This window comes from Sus scrofa, chromosome 8 (assembly GCF_054392235.1).
Source record: "Sus scrofa isolate SSC_HxYL_T2T_F1_AM1 chromosome 8, Sscrofa_HxYL_maternal_Yorkshire_Landrace_v2.0, whole genome shotgun sequence".
NCBI classification, from domain to species: domain Eukaryota; kingdom Metazoa; phylum Chordata; class Mammalia; order Artiodactyla; family Suidae; genus Sus; species Sus scrofa.
In genome coordinates this window covers 140,442,712-140,466,561 of record NC_139390.1, presented here as the reverse complement: position 1 = coordinate 140,466,561, position 23,850 = coordinate 140,442,712, and the positions used below count along the sequence as shown (strand labels likewise).

General features: G+C 44.0%; 1 protein-coding gene across 2 annotated transcripts in view; it reads left to right on the top strand.

The window, feature by feature from the left end:
• Nucleotides 1–23,850, top strand: part of CDS1 (CDP-diacylglycerol synthase 1) — an 81,651-nt gene that overhangs the window by 1,803 nt on the left and 55,998 nt on the right. Inside the window, 2 exon segments of one of the 2 annotated variants that reach the window (NM_001044534.1) lie at nucleotides 17,330–17,457; nucleotides 23,266–23,362. In NM_001044534.1, coding sequence (NP_001037999.1) covers nucleotides 17,330–17,457; nucleotides 23,266–23,362 — 225 coding nt within the window. 2 annotated transcript variants of the gene reach the window in all.

Sequence of the window (23,850 nt, the reverse complement as noted above, 5' to 3'; positions counted from 1 at the left end):
GTATTCAGGAATACGGTGGTGTTAGTAGGAGTTTGGGGGCGGGGGACGCAGTTCTATGACCTTTTAGACTGGACTGTTTAGGAAACTGGGCCAGACAGTTGTTTGTTTTTATACAATCTTCTGTTTATAAAATTCCACTTTATTTGAGAACCTCAAAGCAATTAAGCTCTGCCTAGAAGCATTCTTTTTGGAAGCAGGTATTGCAGTTTGAATTACAGAAGCGAAGTGGATTGCCCAAGGTCAAGGCAATGGCCTTTTGGAACTAGAACCTGTTTCCTGATTCCCTTTCTTCTGGTTTGTACTATTGCTGAGACTCACTCACGGTTCTGATATAGGGAGGGTTCCACCTGCAACTTGAGGAACTTGAGGTTACCCAGGTTATAAAGAAACATAGCCCGCAATGACATGAAATAAGAAATTTAATAGTGATTTTAGGAAAGAAACTTTAGAATCAATGGCAAGACAGATCCTTTTTTTTTTTTTTTTTTTTTTTCCTACCCTGGATAGGCAGGTGGAATAAAATGAGTCTGTGATAGAACATTTGTGTCAAGGAATTACACAAAGTGTAACAGTTTCCAGCTACTGAGGGTTGATGTTAGAAAGCTAAAAACAGTGGGCTGAGAATAGTTTTTGTGAAAACTGCCTTGGAAACTAGACCAAAAATAGAATTAATTAGGTTGGGATTTGTTTTGTTTTAGCCCTGGTATAGTTTAGAAGCAAGGAAATACCAGCTTCCCCATGTTCACTGCCTTAACTGGGAGAAAGTACCAAGCTTTTAATAAGAAAAAAAAACATGTTCCAGGAAGCCATCCATAAAATAATTTTGAATTAATTTGTTTCTTAACACCCTAATATATTAAAAATGGAAACTACTTCTCTGGTTTGATTTGACTCATTAGAACTGTTGTCTCTATCTGTGACTGGGTTACCTCGCTGCTTGATTACTTATTTATAATGCTGCCTTGTTGGTTTTCATTAATACCTACCCAGATGGATTTTGTTTTCTGAGAGTAGATACTGCCATGTGTAACCTGTTCTGCTACAATTTCTTTAGACAAGGATGAGCATTTTTCAAACTATGTCCAAAATGTGGCTTACTTTCAGAGTTTAATCGCAAGTTCCTTGAGTCATTGAACTCTATCCTGTCTGTCCTTTCTTATCAGGGTATATATTTGAATGCACCTGTATTTTCAGGTCAAGGGCTATTATAAAATCCAGTTTGCACATCGGAGGCTGGCTAATATTTGGTTTATTTAAACGCTTGTAAGTGCCTTCTCCGTTCAAGTGCGGTAAAGGCAAAACCCTTCTGGAATCAGTAAAAGAAGAGGTGAGGAAGCGTGTTCTGCTCTTACAGTACATGCCACTTCGCAGTCTTTTGTAACAGTTACTGACCTTCTCATCGTTCAGGACCTGGAGACTTCGACTGAGAGAAGACTGTGCTCCAGAGTCTTAGACGTGAAGACAGGCCTCTTCCCTACAGGAGCATGTTCCCAGCTGCTAAATGCTGGCGTAGTTATTGAAAGATAACGCGACCCCCACCTCCCCCGGCCAGGAGATGTGTATGAGATTTATTGCAAGTTTGAACCTGGCTTATTGTTAGCACAGAGGGCATAGCTGGACATTACGTGGAGACAATGGGAAAGGCTTTCAAGAGGAGACGAGGGTTGAGCTTGGAACTAAAAGATGTCTGGGAGGAGTTCCCGTCGCGGCACAGTAGAAACGAATCCAACTAGGAGCCATGAGGTTGTGAGTTCGGTCCCAGGCCTTGCTCAGTGGGTTAAGGATCCGGCGTTGCCCTGAGCTGTGGTGTAAGTTGCAGACATGGCTCGGATCTGGTGTTGCTGTGGTGTAGGCTGGCAGCTGTAGCTCCGATTGGACCCCTAGCCTGGGAACCTCCATATGCCACCAGCGCGGCCCTCAAAAAGACAAAAAGGCAGGGGGAAAAAAGAAGACGAGTCTGCTGGGAGACGCACTTTGATCCACAACTTAAGAGACTAGCAAAAACGGGCAGGTTTGCAGATTTTTTGCAGGTTAGGGGTGAAGTGGATGATTTGGGATGAGCAGGTATGGCATTCTCTAACATCGAGAGGTGCTTCAAGGTGGGGGGGGGGAACTGAAAGGAAAGGTCAGACCTGGAGACCTTCGATTAGGATAGAGAGGGGAGAGAATTGGAGGCAGCCCTGGGAGGGCCTCGTGTTTAGAGCAGGGCGGGAGATGTGAGGAGGCACCGAGAACATGAGGTCCTGGGAGCTAAAGGAGGAGGAATTGCTTAGAGGAGAGACCATCACTAGCATTTAGAAACGAGGAGGAGGCAGTGGGCATGGAATTTAGCAAAGGATCCTAGAATACAGAAGCCAAGTCTTAGGTGGAGGAATGTGAGAGGTAAAATATCAGTGGTTACTCTCAGGAAGGGCCAGGGGAAGGGAGAGCAGGAGAGCAGCTGGAGGATCAAGGGAAGATGATACTTATAGAAAGAAGTCAGTTGCGGGTGAAGATGCTGGTGAGGGAAAGCAGTCCCTAGAAAAAGAGCAAAGCAGACATGGAGTGCAGAGAACAGATGACTGCGGTATTCAGGGCGAGGAAAGAAGGAATCCAGGGAAGATACAGAGACATTTTGAAAAGCAGAAGAGGGAAGATAGAAGTGCTCGACTGATGCTTTCAATTTTCTTGCTGAAGTAGGGCCTCAGAACCACAGAGCTTCAAGGGATCTTGGAAACAATTTAGTTCAACCACACTCACACATGCACATATGTGTGTGTGTTTTAAAAATAATAAATTTGCCCTAGAATGTGTGTGTTATTGCCCCAAATGACCTTGAGCAGGTGCAGAGGTAGAACTAGAGCCCGTCTCTGACTGTGCTACCTTTGGAATGTCATTTTAGAGAGCGTGATGTAGGCTGACCAAGAAGCAACTAGCAGAATCCTCAAACTCAGTGAGGATTCATGTGAACCTAAAATCACGCAAATTTGTCGTGTACCAAATTACTCAGTAGCAGTAATCGTCATAATGTTTGATGCTCATGGAGTCATGTAGCGAGGACAGTAATTTTGCATCTTACTTTATTTGCTCCTCAGCTGTATGGGTTAGGAATAGCCCCTGTTTAATAGCTGAGAGAATAAGAAAGGCACCTTGCAGCCAGGAATGTCAGGTCCAGGATGCCAGGGGAATGAGCGAGCTGGGGCACAGGATTGAACTGGCTGACCACAGTTACGGTGAGCAGGGAAGGAGGCTGAAGCCCAAAGTGGCTATTAAAGCTCTGGATGGATTGAGAGAGTTTAAGCAATTGGAAGTGAAGCAAAGACCTGAATGGACGGGAAGTAGGAGAGAAGGGGGTGACCAGCCGTGGCACAAGGGGTGGGGCAGGGAACAGTGTGCTGTCATCCAAGGCTCCCACGTGCTTGAACTTGGGGCTGCTGCTTTGATACAGATTTGGGCTTGTGAAGTTGAGAGTGAAGCAATCTGGAGGTCAGTTAACTTCTGTCCTTCCTCGTTTGAGAGGTGTTGTGAAAGATGTGTACGGTCTTCCGTAAATACTCTAATAGTTTTCAAACAAACTTTAAATTTTGAGACGTGTGTTTCCATAACTTTTTCATTTTGGCACACTTCACCATACGTTGTCCTAGTATCGCTGGCAGGTGTACTGAACATTTTCTGTATTTCTATATTTTTTACATCTAAATATGTCCACTAAATATGAATATTTAGATCTGGGCTTCCACAATAAAATGTAGGCTGATATTCCCTCAATTTTTGATCAATTGTTAGCTAATATCATCACCTAAATAATTTTCCATGTTGCCATTTGCAGCATATTCATTTTATTTAAAAGCGTTTTTTTCCCCCCAGAATTTTCCATTTAATATTTTTTTTAATTACTCAATGAATTTATTACATTTATACTTGTACAGTGATCATCACAACCCACTTTTATGGGATTTCCATCCCACAACCCCAGCGCATCCCCCCACCCCCCAAACTGTCTCCTTTGGAAACCGTAAGTTTTTCAAAGTCTATGAATCAGTATCTGTTCCGCAAAGAAGTTCATTGTGCCCTTTTTTCATATGCCACATGTCAGTGAAAGCGTTTGATGTTGGTGTCTCATTGTATGGCTGCCTTCACTTAGCATGATAATTTCTAGGTCCATCCATGTTGCTAAAAATGCTGGTATTTCGTTCCTTTTAATGACTGAGTAATATTCCATTGTGTATATGTACCACATCTTCTGGATCCACTCCTCTGTCAATAGACATTTAGGTTGTTTCCATGTCTTGGATATTGAAAATAGTGCTGCAATGAACACTGGAGTACATGTGTCTTTGCGAGTCGTGGTTTTCTCTGGGTAGATGCCCAGGAGTGGGGTTGCTGGATCCAGTGGTAGTTCTATGTTTAGTTTTCTGAGGCATCTCCACACTGTTTTCCACAGTGGTTGCACCAATTTACAATCCCACCAACAGTGTATTAGGGTTCCTTTTTCTCCACCCCCTCTCCAGCTCTTATTGTTTGTAGACTTTTTGATGATGGCCATTCTGGCTGGTGTAAGGTGGTACCTCATAGTGGTTTTGATTTGCATTTCTCTAACAATGAGTGATGTTGAACATCTTTTCATGTGTTTTTTGTCCATCTGTATTTATTCTTTGGAAAACTATCTGTTTAGATCTTCTGCCCGTTTTTGGATGGGGTTGTTTGTTTTTTTGGTATGGAGCTGCAGAAGGTGTTTATAAATTTTGGAGATGAATCCCTTGTCAGTCCATTCATTTGCAAAGATTTTCTCCGACTCTGTGGGTTGTCTTTTTGTGTTGTTTAGGGTTTCCTTTACTGTGCAGAAACTTTTACGTTTGATTAGGTCCCATTTGTAAAAGCAGTTTTTGAATTCTGGCTTCCCAAGAATCACCACCCGGCCAGTTAATAAGACAAAGTTGAGTTTTTGGCGTCCTGCGGTGGGGAAGAACCCCGCCTCCACACGGAGCTTTGGCAAAGCCTGGAGGGGAAGGGCAAGTTGGATTTTATTGAGAATTGGAAGTTTGATTTAAGGCAGGTCTTTCAATGCTGGGCCGTGACGAGGATTGGATAAGAATCCCAGTGTGACAGTTTGGGATTGCTGGCAACCACCAGGCAAGGGTTTAAAGTCTTAGGAGGAAACTTGTTGGTGCTTCCAGTTAAAGGGTGGAGTCGTTCAGAAGTTCTTGTGATGAGCAGTTAACTCCAGAGCAAGTATCTGGAATAGTAAAGTTACGGTAATGAAGGCAGTTGGATTGGAAGGTCGCGTTAATGAAGGCAGTAAGCTTTGTTGGTGGGGGGGTGCTGGCGCTAGTTTCTTTCTCACATCTTTAAAATACAGAAACCACAGTTCCCGTTGTCTTGGCTCAGTGGTTAGCAAACCTGACTAGCATCCATGAGGACATGGGTTCGATCCCTGGCCTTGCTCAGTGGGTTAAGGATCCCACGCCCATGGCTGTTGCATAGGCCGGCGGCTACAGCTCCAATTTAACCCTAGCCTGGGAAACCTCCATATGCCATGGGTGTGGCCCTAAAAAAAAAAAACCCTCAAATACAGAAACCATGAAAAGACAGAGAAAATGGTGAAATCAGAAGAACTATTCAGCTTCAAGATTTTTAAAAGGCCTCCTTTAGGCACAGAGCTCTGTGTCACTTGCGGGTTTCTCTTTGCTCGTTTGCAGTTTTCATTCTGTATTGAGCGCAGGGATCCGTGTGAACCTCAGGGGACCTGTAGTGGAGAAGCCGACCCTGGTTGTCCAACGCACTTTTCAGGGGACAAGGTGTGAAAAGGGTGGCTGTTGCAGTTGATGTAATTTCTTATCCTTTGTTGCCTTCTAAAGTGCTGCTTCCTTCCTTTAGAGACTTTTCCTTGAAGCCGTCTTTTTTTTTTTTTTTTTTTTTTTTTTTTGCTTTTTAGGGCTGCACCCGTGGCATATGGAGGTTCCCAGGCCTAGGGGTCGAATCGGAGCTACAGCTGCCAGCCTACACCACAGCCACAGCCACATAGGATCCGAGCCACATTTGTGACTTAGGCCATAGCTCATGGCAATTCGGGATCCTTAACCCACTGAGCAAGGCCAGGGATCGAGCCCGCAGCCTCGTGGTTCCTAGTTGGATTGGTTTCTGCTGTGCCACAACGGGAACTCTTTTTTTTTTTGAGCCATCATTTTGAATGGACTGGAGTCCACACCTCAGTCTCTTTCCCTGACCCCTGGACCCCTGGTTCCTGTGTGCTCTTCAGGAGTCACCATGAGCTCAGAGTGACATACTCAAAGTTGACCCTGCTTACAGAGTGCAGTTTGATAAGGCTGACATAGGCATGCACTCGTGAAGTTGGCACTGCAGCAAAGAAAACACACCCATCAGCACTAAAAGTCTGCTCCTGCCCTTTTATGATTCCCCTTTGACCCCCAGATAATCATTCATCTGCTTTCTGGCACTGCAGATGCGTGTACATGTTCTGGAATTTTATATAAATGGAATACTATATACACGTATGTGCATGCACATATGCGTGTGTGTATGTATATATATATACACATATACATATTCTATATACCTTTTTCCCTGGCTCCTTTTTACTCAGCACAGTTATTTTGACACTCATCCGTGTCGTTGATACATCAGTAGTTCATCTTTGTTACTGACTAGTATTTCATGGTATGGTTGTAGCCCGGTTTGTCCTTTTTGACATTTGAGTTGTTTTCGGTGTGAAATAAAATTCATATTTCATGGCAAGACAAGAAAAATTTAAACATGAAGCAATTCTTCTCTGCCCTTCGGTTCCCCCGACACCGTGCATCTTCGTTATGCATCCATCTGACCTCCTCCACTGACAGGAATGCCTGCTCCGCTGTAAAGAGCAACATTCTAGCATCAATAAGACAACGCCTTAAAAAAGAGTGTTCCTCCTTGAGCTTGCAAGGGGTCCCATGACCCACTACGATGCGCTTTAGATCTGGATTATGTAAACTGTCAATAAAACATTTGATGTAGAGTCCTGTGTCGCAAAACCTTAAGCAACGGTGTCTTGACTTCTAGCAGAACAGTTCTGAGATGCTCTTCCTGGGTTATAATCCTCGTATTTGGGATTTCCCATCATGGCTCAGCAGTAATGACCTCGACAAGTGTCCACAAGGATTCGAGTTTGATCCCTGGCCTCGCTCAGTGGGTTAAGGATTCCGTGTTGCCGTGAGCTGTGGTGTAGGTCGCAGATGCCGCTCAGATCTGGTGTTGCTGTGGCTGTGGGGTAGGCCAGCAGCTGCAGCTCTGATTCAGTCCCTAGCCTGGGAACTTTCAAATGCTGCAGGTGCGGCCTAAAATGCAGAAAGAAGAAAAAAAAAAGTGAGGCCAATTGTATTTCTTCTTCTCAAAAAGTTTATGAACTACTGGAAAATATAGACAAGTAATAGACAATTTAAATTTAGACTAATAGGTAAACATTAGGAGAGTTACAGAAACACAGCTGAAGAGCAACTTACTGGAGCTGGGAGTCAGGGAAGACGCTTTTTTTCTTTTTAGGCCCACACCTGCAGCACATGGAGGTTCCCAGGCTGGGGGTCCAGTCAGAGCTACAGCCGCTGGCCTACACCACAGCCACAGCAACGCAGGATCCGAGCCGCATCTGTGACCTATGCTGCAGCTCACGGCAATGTTGGATCCTTAACCCACTGAGCAAGGCCAGGGATCAAACCCGCAACCTCATGGTTCCTAGTCGGATTCCTTTCTGCTGCACCATGATGGGAACTGCAAGGAAAGACATTTCTAAAGGACGTGACCTTGAAGGTGAGATCAGAGGGTGAGTGGGCAGTAGCCAGGTTGGGGAACAGGGAAGGAGGGTTAGAAGCAGGATGTGGGCAAGAGAGACAGTGCACTGTTTGTGCTTTGTACCTAGAACAAGGACCTGGATGCAAGGGAGACAGTGGCTCTGCGTGGAAATTGGGGAGTCATCAGAAGGGGCTGGAAGAGCAGGGTCCAATAATGAAAAAGAGTAACGGCACCGTTAAGGTGGTTTGGCGCTGTCCAGGGTGTTTGGGGCTGGGGAGCACTAAGGTCAGCTTTGCGGTCCAGAAAGGTTCCTTCATGTGGACAGTGGGTGGGAGCGGGGGCAGGACGGAGGCAGGGGAAGCGGGCACTGAGAGAGGGTGAGGCTCGGCAAGGGTAGTGGCAGTGGGTGAGGGCGGTGGCGGGGGACTCGGGGTTCATGGCAGGCTCGATGCTGACTCCCTGAAGGTGCTGCTTCAAGGAGATGCACGGGTTAAGTTTCTGACCTTGCAGTTCTGGCGGGGGTGTCCCTCCCTGAGTAGGAAACACAGGAGGGGCGGCAGGTGCGGTGTGGAAAAGAAAGACGGCAGGTGGCTTCTGCTGAATTTCAGCTGTGGGGAGGAGCGCAGCCAAAGACGGCCTGCTGCTGGGAGTGGGGGATGCGGGCTTACGGGGGTCCCGAGTGTGGAGAGAGATGCACAGGAGAACGGCGACCACAGTCACCTCGTGGTGCCGGGAGAACCGGGGGCAAGGATGGAAGGTGGGGGGTTGTCATCTTTAAATCATGAGCTTGGGAAGCAGCTCCTGAGTTGGTTCCCTTCAGCGTTTAAAGTACCTTCATTCAGCACACAATGCCCTGTGGCTCTTGATCATTTAAGGACTGCTTCCTTTTTTCTGTGATGACCTGTCACACTCTTGTTTTCCTTGCCAGGTCTGGTGTCTTGGTAAGGGGGTCCACCCCAAACGTACAGAAACACGAGCGTGTCTGTGACTCATTCCGAGAGTGTGGAGTCACATAGCTCTGAAATGCCGCCGTTTAGGAGTTATCTTTTATTATTCAGTTATTAGAATGAAACTCAATAACCTCATTAAATCTTAAGTTTTTCATTTTGTGCTTCTCTAAGTTATATTAAAAGAAGAAATCAGGAACTTAAAAATAAAAGCAGGACAGCTTTCTTGGGGTGTGGAGGGGGCAGGGTTGTGGCAAATCACCTGTTACTGAAGTGGACTTTGAGGTGGCTTGCTGAGAGCTCGAGTGTTTTGAGAAGCACAGTTTGAATTCTAGTTCCTAACTTTTATAAGAAATCCAAAGGCAAACTTTCTTTAGGGTTGACTTGCATTTTGTCATACTACTAGTTAGAGTAGAGGGAGAATTAGTACAGTCAGCCCTCATATCCATGGGTTGCAGATCTGCAGATTTAACCAACTGTGGATCAAAATATTGAAAAGGAAAAGAAACAAGATTCCAGAAAGTTCCGAAAAGCAAAACTTGAATTTGCTGCGTACTCAAAACTGTTTAAATTGTATATCCATGAAGACACGGGTTCAATCCCTGGCCTTGCTCAGTGGGTTAAGGATCCAGCATTGGTTTAGTTTGCAGACACGGCTCAGATCTGGTGTGGCTGGGGCTGGGGCATAGGCCAGCAGCTATAGCTCTGATTCGAACCATAGCCAGGGAACTTCCACATACCCTGGTGTGGCCCTAAAAAGACAAAAAAAAAAAAAATGTATTTACAAGTAGTCCCATCGCATTAGGTGTTATAAGTAATCTGGAGATGATTTAAAGTGTGTGGGGGAGGATGTAGGTAGGTTATGTGCAAATACCACACCTTCTCTGATTTCGGTACCTGAGGGTGTCTTGGAAGCAATCCCCTGTGTAGACACTGAGTGATGACTGTACTTGCAAATCCTGACTCCTGGTCTGGTGCTCTTTCTGCAACCTGGTGATGTGCCTTTTGAGCCACTTCCCCTGCTACCACCTGCACTACCCCTCATGCCGTGCCTGTACCACTCTGGCTTTCTGATGGTGAAAAAAAAAAAAGAGTAGCAAAGCAGAGGAAAAAGAGTGATGTGTTCCTTTGTTGCGGATGTCAGAGACCTGCTGGCACGTCAGGCTAATAGCAGGGTCTCCGGTCTCGTCAGGTGTCCTGTCTGGTGGCTTGTTAACCAACATCTCCCTTTGTTTAAGCTGCTCTGGGGCCACCTGCCTCTCAGTGTCACAGTGGGAAGGTGACATTTCTCTTTCGTTTGTCATTTTTGGTGAAGTGTCACACTGAATTTCATAGTTGTTTAATGAGAAACTTATAGTTAGTAGGCAAAGGCTTATTATTGCTTTATGAAAACTGATAACACGCCCCACCCCAAGGCCAGCGTTTTGTTTGGTGAGCCACTTACTGAGGAATTGGGTTCGGTAGTAATGACAGCTTTACTGCTTCCTTGACTTATGTTTCCATTTTGTGGTCAAGAAACAGGGGGTGACGTAATGTGCCAAACCGTCGGTGCTGGGAAAGGCTGAGTATGTGTGGAGATTCCCGAGCATTCTAAACACCTGGGCACTTCCATTCCCAGCATCACTTCTGGGCCACCTTTCTGCTCGGGGCTCCTTCTGCTCGTGTTCACCTCTTATCCGTGTTCTCCTCCCTCTGACCCAGTGCAGCGCCTGTACAAAAAAAATTTTTTCTGTACAGTATATGCTTGTACCAAATTTTATACATCATAATTGGTATCTCCTTTTTTTTTTTTTTAAGATTTTTAGGGCTGCTCCTATATAGCGTGTTCTCTATATCTGAGCCTGTTTCTGTTTTATTGTATTCATTTGTCTTATTTTTTAGATTCCACATATAAATGAGCATACACTGTTTGTCTTTCTCTTAACTTATTTTACTAAGTGTAATACCCTCCAAGCCCACCCATGTTGTTGCAAAATAGTGAATTTTTTTAAACAGTATAGAATCATTTTTATTTAACTTTTTTTTTTTGTCTTTTTAGGGCCACATCCACCGCATATGGAGGTTCCCAGGCTAGGGGTCCAGTTGGAGGTGTAGCTGCCAGCCTACATCATAGCCACAGCAACACAGGATCCGAGCCATGGCTGCAACCTACACCTCAGCTTACAGCAATGCCAGATCCTTAACCCACTGAGTGAGGCCAGGGATTGAACCCAGGTCCTCATGGATGCTAGTCGGGTTTGTTAACCACTGAGCCACAACGGGAACTCCACATATCATAAATTTTATTATTTTTCATGGCTGAGTAGTATTCCATTGAGTATATGTACCACAGCTTCTTTATCCATTCATCTATTGATGAACACTTAGGTTGTTTTTTCGTGTCTTGATTGTTGTAAATAATGTTGCTGTGAACATTGGGGTGCATTATTATTTTTAAATTACTGTTTTTATTTCCTTCAGATACATACTCAGAAGTAGAATTGCTGGAGTAGTTGGTAGTTCTATTTTTACTTTTTTCAGAAACCTCCATTCTGTTTTCCATGATAGCTTCAGCAAGTAACATTTCCACCAACAGTGTACAGGGTCCCGTTTTCTCCCAAAATTTGTTATTTGTGGTCTTTTTGTTTTTTCTTCTTTATTCAAATGGCTGCACCAGTAGCATATGGAAGTTCCCATGCCAGAGTTTGAAACCAAACTGCAGTTGCAAGCTATGCCACTGCAGTCAGATTCTTAATCCACTGCGGCACAGCAGGAGTTCTTTGTGGTCCGTTTGATGATAGCCTGTCTGACAGGTGTGAGGTGATATGTCATTGCAGGTTTGAGTTGCCTTTCTGTGATAATTAGCAGTGTTGAGCATCTTTTCATTTGCCTGTTGTCTATCTATATGTCTTCTTTGGAAAAATGTCTATTCAGATCTTCTGATCATTTTTTTTTTGATTGGGCTGTTTTTTTGATACTGAGTTTTATGAGCTACTTATATTTTTGGATATTAATTCCTTTTGGTCACATCATTTGCAAAGATTTCTCCCCTTTCAGTAGGTTGTCTTTTCATTTTGTCTGTGGTTTCCATTGCTGTGCAAAAGCTTTTAAGTTTAATTGGTTTATTTTTGCTTTTATTTCCTTTGCTTTAGGAGACTGACACCCCAAAATTTTGCTGTAATTTATGTCAAAGAGTGTTCTGCCTATGTTTTCATCTAAGAGTTTTATGGTTTCCAGTCTTACATTTAGGTCTTTAATCCATTTTTTTTTTTTTTAATGGCTGCACTAGTGGCAAATGGATGTTCCTGGGCCAGGGGTCAAATTGGAGCCACAGCTGGAGCCTACCCCACAGTTTGCAGCAATGCAGAATCCTTAATCCACTGAGGAAGTCAGGGATAGAACCCACATTCTCATGTAGACAACATTGGGTCCTTAACCCACTGAGCCACAGAGGGAACTCCAGTCTTTAATCCATGTTGAGTTTATTTTGTGCATAGTGTCAGAAAATATTATACCTTCATTCTTTTGCATGTAACTGTCCAGCTTTCCAACATTACTTATTGAAGAGACTGTCTTTCCTCCACTGTATGTTTGTGTCTCCTTTGTCATAAATTAGTTAACCAGGAGCACATGGGTTTATTTCTGGGCTCTCTATTATGTTTTATTGATCTATGTGTCTATTTTTGTGCCAGAACCCTACTGTTTTGATGGCTGTAGCTTTGTAGTATAGTCTCAGGTTAGGGAATGTGATAATTCCATTTCTCTACTTAAGATTTGTTTTGGCTGTTTGGAGCCTTTCATGATTCCATACAAATTTAAAAATTTTTTGTTCTAGTTTGGTGAAAAATGTTATTGGTATTTTGATAGGCATTGCATCAAGTCTATAGATGGCCTTAGGGTGTTTGGCCATTTTAACGATATTGATTCTCCTGGTCTATGAACATGGTGTATCTTTCCATCTGTTTATGTCATCTCCAGTTTCCTTTATCAGTATCTTATGGTTTCCTGAATTCAGGTCTTTTACTTTGTTAGGAAAGTTTATTCCTAGGTATTTTATTCTTTTCAATGCAACTGTAAATGTGATAGTTTCCTTAATTTCCCTTCCTGATAGTTTGTTAGTGTACAGAAATGCAATAGATTCATGTATATTACTTTTGTATCCTCCAACTTTACCATCATTGATGAGCTCTAGCAGTCTTTTGTTGGTATCCTTAGGGTTTTCTATGTATAGTATCATATCTGCAAAGAGTGACAATTTTTCTTTCCAATTTGGATACATTTTATTTCATTTCTTATTTTGTTGCTTTTGCTAGGATTTCCAGTACTGTGTTGAAGAAAAGTAGCAAGAGTGATCTTTCTCATCCTACTCCTGATTTTTCTTAGACAAAAGCTATTTTTGTGGGAGTTCCCAATTGTGGCACAGCAGAAATGAATCCGGCAACCATGAGGTTGCAGGTTCTTTCCCTGGCTTCAGTGGGTTAAGGATCTGGTGTTGGCATGAGCTGTGGTGTAGGTCACAGATGCAACTCAGATCTGGCATTGCTGTGGCTCTGGAGTAGGCCAGCAGCAACAGCTCTGATTAACCCCCTACCCTGGGAACCTCCATATGCCACGGGTGTGGGGCTAAAAAACAAACAAAAAAAAATAATAATAATTGTCAGCTCTTCACTATTAAGTATCATGTTAACTGCGAGTTTATTGTATACTTATATCACTGTAAACTTCCCCTTAGACTGCTTTTGCTGTGTGGTTTAGATTTTGAATCATTGGTGTTTGGGGTTTTTTGGTTTGTTTGTTTGTTTTGTCTTTTTAGGGCCACATGCATGGTATATGGAGATTTCTAGGCTAGGGGTGAAATCTGTGCTACAGCTGCTGGCCTATACCACAGCCACAGCAATGTGGGATCCAAGCCATGTCTGTGACCTACACCATAGCTCTTGGCAGCACCAGATCCACAACCCACAAAGCAAGGCCAGGGATCAAACCTGCATCCCCATGGATCCTAGTCAGATTCGTTAACCGCTAAGTCATGAAGGGAACTCTGAATCATTGTGTTTTTATTTTCATTTTTCTCCAGGTATTTGTTTCCTCTGATTTCATCAGTGATTCATTGGTTGTTTAGTAGCATATTGTTTAGCCTCCACATGTTTGTAGTTTTTCTTTTTCTCCCTGCTTGTAATTGATTTCTGGTCTCATAGTATTGTCATTAGAAAAAAATACTTCATATAATTTCAGTTTTCTTAAATTTACCAAGACTTGTTTTGTGGCCTAGCATACATAACCTGTGATCTATTCTGGAGAATATTCCATGTGCTCTTGAAAAGAATGTGTATTCTGCTGCTTTGGGATGGAATCTTCTATATCTTTTAGGTCCATCTGGCCTAATATGTCACTGAAGATTTTCTGTCTGGATGATCTGTACATTGATGTTAGTGGAGTGCTAAGGTCCCTACTATTACTGTTACTGTCAGTTTCTCCCCTCACGTCTGTTTATATTTGCTTTATGTATTTAGGTGCTTCCATGTTGACTGCCTATATATTTGTAATTATTATATCTTCTTCTTGGACTGATCTCTTGATTATCACCTGATTTACTTCTTTGTTTCTTTTTATAGTCTTTATTTTAAAGTCTGAGAATAAGTATTGCCATCCCAGCTATCTTTTGATTTCCATTTGCATGGAGTGCTCTTTTCCATCTCCTCACTATCCGTCTGTGTGTGTCTTTAGATCTGAAGTGAGTCTCTTGGAGGCAGCTTTATTTATGGCTCTTGTTTTTGTATTCATTTAGCTACTCTGTGTTTTTTGATTGGAGCATGTAGTCCATTTACATTGAAAGTAAGTATTGATATGTTTGTTCTTTTTTGCCATTTGGTTAATTGTTTGGGGCTTGTTTTTGTAGCTCTTTTTTGTTCCTCCTGTTGTTTACTTCTCTTGGGATTTGATGATTATCTTTAGTATTATGTTTGGATTCTTTTCTCTTTTTTGTGTTTGTGTCTATTATATAATTTTGGTTTGTGGTTACCATGTGTTTATCAGTCTGTATATGTACTTGATTGTCTTAAGTAAGCTGATTAATTTTCAGCTCTAATGTCTTCCAATATGTTCTCTCCCCCACCCCATTCCTTCTGGGACCCCTGTAATGCGAATATTGGTACACTTGATGTTGAAGCAGAGTTCTCTTAAACTGTCCTCATTTACTTTTATTTTTATTTTTATTTTTTTCTGTTTTCTGTTGAACTTCAGTGATTTCCATTGCTCTGTCTTCCAGGTCACTGATCTTTTCCTCTGTATCATTTAATCTACTGTTGATTCCTTCTAGTGTATCTTTCATTTCATTTATTGTGTTCTTCATCTGTTTGGTTCTTCTTTTTATCTTCTAAGCCTTTGTTGCAAACTTGTAACTTTTGACTTCATTCATCCATTTCTTTGTCAACTTTATGAGCATTACCCTGAATTCTTCTTGGGAAGACTGCCTGTCTGCACTTCACTTAGTCTTCTTCCAGGTTTTCAGCTTGTTTCTTCATTTGGAACATGTCTTCTGTTGCCTCATTCTACCTAATATGCTGTTATAATATATATGTTTGCAGACCTTGGAGAAGAGGTTTTGTAGATGTCTTCTGCATCCCAGCAGTGCACTCCCCTCTGGTCATCTGAGGTCTGTGCTGTAGGGTTGCCCTGTGCTGTGTGGGTCCTTCTCTCATGGAGGGCTGACTACTGTGGTTAGTCTGGTTGGTGCATCTGGCCCCTGGTCCAGTTGATTGCTGGGCTCTGCCTTGAGTAGAGACTGCCAGCCGTTGTTTGGTAGCGCCAGGTCATGAGGTCACTGGTTGTGGAACCCAGGGGGTCCCAGGGCTAGTGCTATCCCATTGGTGGGCAACCTCAAGTTCTGGGGTGGGTGGTTGTAGGCTCAGGCATCAGAGCTGGTGTCAGGCTACTAATTGGGTGGAACTGGTTCCTGACACAGCTGGCTGTGGGGCCCAGGGTGTCTGGAAGCTTGGTTTGACCCACTAGTGAATGGGGCCAGATATTGGGTTAGCTGGCTGAGGGGCCTATGGTGTCTCCAGGCTGGTGTTGGTCTGCTGGTGTGCAGGGCTGTGGCATGGTTTGTCCTGTGGCTGGTCCCAAGCCTGGGGGGCGGGGAGGTGGGGTGGCTCACGTGTGGGATGGGCCTGATCCCATGGGGTTTTGAAGCTGGTAGATGCCCACTGGTGAGTGCAGCTGGGTTCCAGAGTTTCTGGCTGCAGGGTCCTATGGGCTCCAGAGTTTAGTACCTGGGCAAGAGGCTGGGTTCTAGGCCCTGTGGTGGACAGGGCCATGTCTGGGGTGCGGTGTGGGGGGCTGTGGGCTCAGATTTTCTTAAGGTAGCCTGCCTGCTGGTGGGTGGGATGGAGTCCCTGCTTAGCTAGTTACTTGCCCTGAGGTGTCCCAATACTGGTGCCTGCCAGCTACTGGGTGGAGAGTGGGTGGGGTCAGATCCCAAGGCTGCTAAGCTAGAAGAGTTCCAAAATGGCACTTGCCAGCATCCGTGTCTCTGTGGTAGAAGAAGCTCCCCAAAATGGCCGCCGCTGGTGTCTGTGGCCTGGGGCGAGTCCCAGTTGCCTCCTGCTTCTACGAGAAACTTGGCGGCATCAGTAGGTAGATCTGACCCAGGCTCCTTTCCAGTTACTGCTTTTGCCCTGAATCCTAGAGCATGGGAGATTTTCTGTGCACCCTTTAAGAGTGATGCCTACGTTTCCCACCGCCTCCAGGTCTCCCAGAAGTAAGTCCCCTGGCTTTCCGAGCCAAATGTTCTGGGAGCTTGTTTTCCCCATGCAAGACCCCCAGGCTGGGACCCCGATGTGGAGCTCAGACCCTTCATTCTTAGGGGAGAACCTCGGTAATTATTCCGCCATCTGTAGGTTGCCCACCTACTTCTACCCCTCTTACTGTCTCCTTGTGTTTCCTCTTTTGTATCTTCAGTGGTAGAAGATCATTTCTGGTAGATTCTATCTGTTAATAGTTGTAAACTTGGTGTGCCCATGAGAGGACGTGAGTTTAAGGTCTTCACACTCTGCCATTTGGGCCAGGATTGTCTCTTGAGGATCTAATAAGATGATGGTAGTTTAAATGCTTTAGAAAATTGTGTGTGTGTGTGTGTGTGTCTGTGTCTGTGTCCGTGTCCGTGTCCGTGTCTGTGTCTACCTACCCACCTACCCATCTCCATCTATCTGTATATGAAGTGCTAGGTCAGTGTAAGATACTACTTTTGTTGCCGATGCCTTGATTGGAAGCAAAGAAAAAGGGACAGTGTGCAGTTAATCAGACTCTACATGGAGTTAACACCACGTTCTCTGATATGTAGAAAAATCATAAATATTCGATTCCGTGATAGATTTCTGATTTAGATAATATAGGGGTTTTTGTCTCTTCTGTCTAAATTAGTCCTTTATATTGCTAGATTTTAGCAGAGGTAGTCAAACTTTGCTAACTGGGATGCACAGTGGTGCTTGGATACTCAAGGTAAGATATAGTTATTTCTTTGTTGTGAGTTACATGAACGAGAGTCGGCACACTGAACAATAAATCAATGCATCGGCAAGCATGTGGGGTTTTTTTTCTTTTATTTTGCAAAGTGACTTTCTTTTTTTCTTTAATTTTAGGAAACAGATATTGATGACAGATATGGAGATTTGGATTCCAGAACAGATTCTGATATTCCAGACATTCCACCATCCTCGGATAGAACCCCTGAGATCCTCAAGAGAGCTCTCTCTGGTTTGTCTTCAAGGTATGAGTTGTCGAAGATGAATATTGTGGGTACCCAAGATAAGCTGGATGCTTATCCTGGACCAAGTCCAGTGTAATACATTTCCTTTTTTTAAAGTTTTGGAGTTAGAGAGCTTTACACTTTTTTGCTGTCTGTGTGGCACAATATTAGATGCTTAGTTACATCCTTTCATTAATCCTTCAAATCTTGTTAAGTATGAGAAAACCAAGTTGGAGAGGCTACCTGGGGAAGGTTACGGAGCTAATAAGATGTGGCCCTGGCATTCCTGCCCCAGTCTGTCAGGTTTCTGAAGCCAGTAATCCATTTACCACATCAGGTTGCCTTTGCTGGTATTGGAACATCTAATACTGAAAATTCTCTATTTCTCAAATACCGGACAGAAATAGGTATATTTTTTTTTCTTTTAACTGAGTTTAAAAACCAATGTCCAAAACTCCACAATCTTTTACCATTTTCCATTTGTGCTTTTCAATCTTTAATCACCACCTGAGTTCAGCTAATTTTATATTGCTCTCCATCGTACACTTTGTGATATGAATCATAAAATTTAAAAAGCAAAATAAATATAAAACGTACTCCAGATTAATGTGAAATCTTAAATATTGGTACACATTTCAGCTTCGGTACTTACATATTGGTACAGCGTTTTTCCAACTTTTTAATACTGTGCCACACAGTAAAGGGTGCATTTTACACAATACCCCCAAGAGACACAAATGCATATTTTAACTGCTATAAAAATGTTATGAAGCAGTTCTTACCATTCCTTTGTGTGTCACTCAGAACAAGATTTTTCCATAATAATATATTTTTTCCTGAGGCAAAGTAGCAATAGGAAGTAATAGTAGCTAGTACTTACTGAGTGGTGTAAATACTAGTATATATTTGCTAGGTGCTGCTCCAAGCCCTTTATATATGTTGACTAACTTACTCACACAGCAATCCCGTAACACAGGTGTAGTTATATACCTGTGGTGTAAACGGGGAAGCTGAAGCTCAGAAATGTTATCTATCAAGGGTCAGGTAGCTGCAGGTGGTAGAGCTACATTCTGAACCTAGGCCTTGTGCTCTGCTTGTGAAAGAATTGGCTTTAAAAACAGAACAGATAATATAGGAGTGTTCTCAGCCTTTTCAAGAAATTTCTCTGTAGGGAGTTCCTGTTGTGGCTCAGTGGGTTAAGAACCCGACTAGTATCCATGAGGACGCAGGTTTGATCCCTGGCCTTGCTCAGAGGGTTAAGGATCCAGAGTTGCCGTGAGCTGTGGTGTAGGTTGCAGACACAGCTTGGATCTGGCGTGGCTGTGGCTGTGGTGTAGGCTGGAAGCTGTGGTTCTGATTTGACCCCTACCCTGGGAATTTCCATATCCCATGGGTACGGCCCTAAAAAGACAAACAAACAAACAAACAAAACTGCAAGGCATTTCTCTGTAAACACTATAAAGATTAAATGAATGTATCAAAAGCTGTATCTTATGCATTTTGGCCTCTTTTTATTTAATACCCCAAATAGTCTGCCTTGCAAAGATTTTGAAATTGTAGGTGCATAGGATTAAAAATGCTGATTACATAAGAAGTGTGCGTGGATTGCAAAAGAAAATTGTATAATCCTCTTACCAAGACATTCATATTTAAAAGATGGTGATTTTTATCTTTGAGACTTTTTTCTTTTGCATTGTGTACATGTGTGTCTGTCTGTGTGTAACGTAAAAATAGTATTATACTGTTCTCTACACAGTTTTCATTTTTATTCCATAGCATTACGACAACATCCTTAAATATACATAAATATTTTAACGGCTGTATAGTATATTCCTTTGTGTGACTATAGTTCAACTTACTTCACTAAATAGGTATGCTGGTGTTGCTGACATTTAGCCGATTTCTAAATTTTCACGATTAAAACCAACTTTGCAGTAAACATATTCCTTTGCAGCTAATTTTTTTTTTTTGCCATGTTTGCAGCATGTGCAATTTCTTGGGCCAGGGATCAAACCTGCACCATAGCAGCAACCCAAGCTGCTGCCATAACAATGCCAGATCCTCAACCCCTGCACCATGAGAGAACGCCTCTTGCCAACTTTTGTTTAGCATCCATAATTATTTTCTTAGGATAAAAATTTTAAAATGAAATTGCTTGGTCAAGATTTATGTTCATTTTTAAGGCTCTAATACGTGGCGCCCAAAAGAAATTGAAGGGAAGTTCCTTTTATGGCACAGTGGAAACAAGTCCTGCTAGTATCCATGAGGATGTGGCTTCAGTCCCTGGCCTCACTCAGTGGATCAGGGATCCGGCATTGCCGTGGGCTGTGGTGTAGGTCGCAGACGTGGCTCGGATCTGTCGTTGCTGTGGCTGTGGTGTAGGCTGGCAGCTGTAGCTCCCATTCGATCCCTAGCCTGGGAACCTCTATATGCCACGGGTATGGCCGTAAAAAAAAAAAAAAAAAAAAAAAAAAAAAGGGAGAGGCATTGAAGGGGCCTGAAAAGGTCTTCAGTCACTTGGCAGGTTTTCCCAGTCTATTTCTTGAGCTGTATATAGGTGTGCGGAAATGAATATTCATTAGCCAGTGAAGTCTGGCTCTGCTCTTTAGTGAAGAGCTTCTTCAGCAGGGAGTCTAACTTAGGAGCTCCCTCCAGAGGCAGTGCACTGGGTTTTGTACCTTCCCCCACGCCCTGAACACTTGGCAACATCTGGAAACATTTTAGGTGGTCACAGTAAGGCAGGGTGTTGCTAGCGTCTAGTGGGTAGAGGCCAAGGAATACCCATTCGTAACACAGAACAGCTCTTTGCAACAAAATTATCTGGCCCAGATATTACTAGTGCCAGGTTGAAACACCATGAAAATATCCAGGCATAGCCTCACTGGTGCTCTGGTACAACAATGGTGCCATCTTCCTTCTCTCTGGGAACCTGCGCACTTCCGGTCCCCTCCCTCCCAGGGCTGCAGGTGGACTTTCTCAACACTCCTGCTCTTTGCTAGGCGGCCCACCAAGTTCCCGTTTATTCTTGAGGCGTGCCTCTGTGTCCCTCCTTCTTGGCTCAGGTGAACCGCCTTGCCAACCCAGGTCTTTGACAACTCTTGATGCTCATGCCACTAGGAATAAAAATACTTATATTTGATTTTGTCATTACTTGTGACGTAAAAGCCAAGTAAGAGTTGTAGTAATGGTAGGACACGGTGCGTCACCTAGCCGGTTTGAGCAATAAGGGTGGAATTGCATCACATAATCACTTCTGAGGACCTGCTTACTTAAATACTCTGTGGAAATTTCATATCCAGCTCATATAGGTCCTGGAGACATGAGACTTGGATGAAATTGCCCTTTCCTGATTTCGAGTTCCTTTATCTAAAACGATCTGTGAGGTGATGGCTTGGTCTCAAAATTAAGGCTTTTCTCTAATGTCATCTCGGTGGCATATGGTAGGAGAAATGAGGAATTTTGAATTCAGAACCAGACCAGCCTCTAGTACACATTTGCACATCCATGCTTGGTTTTGAATTCCGTGCTGCTCCTCTGGGAGAGAACTGTTGGTGCAGCTGTATCAATGGGTGTATCTATTCTGTTTAAATATGTGCTTAACATTGTACTGTCTTTTTGGGAGATCTAGGGACTCATTTATTTATTTTTTATTTTTATTTTTCCCACTGTACAACATAGGGACCAAGTTACACTTACATGTATACATTTTTTTTCCTTGGGGAGTCATTTAAATTAAGGAAATTAAGTCTTTGATCTTGTTGGGGGAGGAGAATTTTCCGGGAAGAGTAGCGTCTATGTAATCGAAGAGAGTAGGTCTCTGTTTAAATCTCTGGTTCTCAGAGAAGGGTTCTCTGAAGTTCAGAGCCAGCCCTCCAACATTAGAGGTACCCATGGACCTTGCAACTCCCAAGAACGGGTTTCTGACACTTAGGCAACGCCCTTTTCCCTGCAACAGGCTCTCGGTAATTCTGAGTCTTCGGTTATGAAAGAGGGCTGAGTGCATCTCCGAGGTTGATGCAGGCAGGACAGGATTATTATCAGGACGCTGGCTTCTGGTCCTTTGTTTACCTCTGACTAGCTTGGCAACCCAGCCATTCAGTTCATCCTCAAAGTGTTTGCTCTATAAAACCAGATGGAACCCTTTCAGCCGTAGCATTTTTGACTGCGCTCATTCCGTCTCAGCCCCAAAGCTTATGGTCTCATGAAAAATTTATGAGTCTGCATTGTGTGTTAAACAGTAGAGGGAAATAAACCCGGGTAAGTACAATTCAACCGCCTCATGAAAACCTCAGAAGCCAGTTAAAGGTGTTTGGACTTAATGTTCTTGACATTTTAGGGTTCAGGTGCAGAAAGGACAGGATCGAACAGATCTCGGAGGAAGAGTAGTTAGCGGTGTCTGGACGTGGCGGGAGAGTGACCGGAAGTGAGAAGTGTAGTCAGTAGGTGATGGAATCAGCGAATGAGGACCTGTGCTGAGAGCACAGCGGTAGACGTTCCCCAGGGCTGGATCGCAGTTCTTCGCACATCATTTAGATGCTGTCATTTGAATGAATAGAAGTCAGAAGATTCTTTAAAAACTTTCCCGTGAATGTCACGTAACATGAATGAGTAAACACGGAGGGCAGCCGTTTGAGACGGGCGGCACCCTCCTCCTAGGTGGTGTGACAGTGCCCTGGGGGGTTGCGCACAGGGGCTGCTGACATTTTTCCCGACAGAGCCGCATGGAGAGGGCACGTACTTGTGAGGTCCACGGCGGGTGAAGGCCGAGGCTCCTGTGTGGGGGCAGAGGGGCTCCCCGGGCCCTTCCTGGCAGGTGAGGGTGGAGGGAGGTCAAGTCGCAGCCTCCCAGGTGTGGCAGCAGGGCAGCTCTGCCCCAAGAACCAGCAGAGGCCCAAGGAGAAGAGATGGCTTTTCGAGGAAGGCCCTGGCCCTCCTGGAGCAGGCAGCACACGCTGAGCCGCAGAAAGGGGTGACCCTCTGTCCGGCCTGCGCCTCCGTGACTGACCCCCCGATGCCTTCCACAGGCCCCGAGGGCGCTGTGCTCCCCAGTTTCAGTTCTGTATTGACCTTTCTTTACTTTTTCTTTTCCTTTTTTTTTTGTCTTTTTAGGGCTGCACCCGCGGCATATGGAAGTTCCCAAGCTAGGGGTCGCATGGGGGCTGTAGCTGCCAGCCTACCCCACAGCCACAGTCATGCAGAATCTGAGCCTCGACTGTGACCTACACCACAGCTCATGGAACGCTGGATCCTTAACCCACTGAGCCAGGCCAGGGATTGAACCCTCATCCTCGTGGATACTAGGCAGGTTCATTACCACTGAGTCCCGATGATCAGTCCTCCTTTTTTCTCCTCAAAAGGCTGTGTTCTCTGCTCTGCACCTCCTTGAAATCATTACTGGTTTGAATCACCCACCCTGAGGGCCAGACCTCCTCTGGGAGGGCCGTGTACCCGGCTCTTCCTTCCCGCCTCAAAGATCCCAGGTGGGATTTGCACACACCAGTGTGGGCCACCTCATTCCCCAGCCTCGTGATTCATTCTCAGTTATATGGAGGGAAAGCTAGTTTTTTCGCGTGAGTTAGTTTTTACATTTCACTCAGTTCTCAGTGGATGAACGAATGCCATTGGTTTGGTTGGCTGGTTTTTGTGGTGGTTACTCTACGAGGTTGGCACATCTTTTTGTCCCCCCAGTATTGTTGGTGTGGTACGAGGTAAGGTAGGAGATTCCTAAAGTGAAGGGAAATCCGTACGTCTGACAAGTCAGTTCTGAAACAACACACACAAAATTTAAGAACACATTAAATGCTAACTTTACAAACATTTCCCTTGTAGGTGGAAAAACTGGTGGATTCGTGGAATTCTTACTCTAACTATGATTTCATTGTTTTTCCTGGTCATCTATATGGGATCCTTTATGCTGATGCTTCTTGTAAGTGTTTTACATTTGCCCGAGTGTCTCTTGCTTTGTTTTTCAGCATGGATGCGATTGAAGTAATTTGCGCATGTCATAAAAAAAGAAGGTGGTTCAGACTTGGTAACAGCAAAATTGGGTCCTGTAAGCGTCCTCTGATACACGAAATGACCTGGACCGATCTTTTCCATTTGCAAATGGACCGCTGCCTGTGTTCATTCAGCTGAGACCAAATATACGCGGTAGATACACAGCTTTGTCACAGGCGTTGTGCCAAGCATGAGGTAGAAGAGAAACATACATACCTACACATGACTGTGAGCCAGACCCTGGGCTTCAAGGGGCTCAGTCTAGTGGCAGAGGCATGTGAGCATCCATATGAACAAGTGGTGCAGTGAATGCGTAGGATACGTCCCGTGATAGATCTTGTCAGAAGAGCACAGAAAAAAAAAAAATTACCTCATTCAGTCTGAGGGCGGGATGAGGGAAGAGTTTCAGAAGAGGTG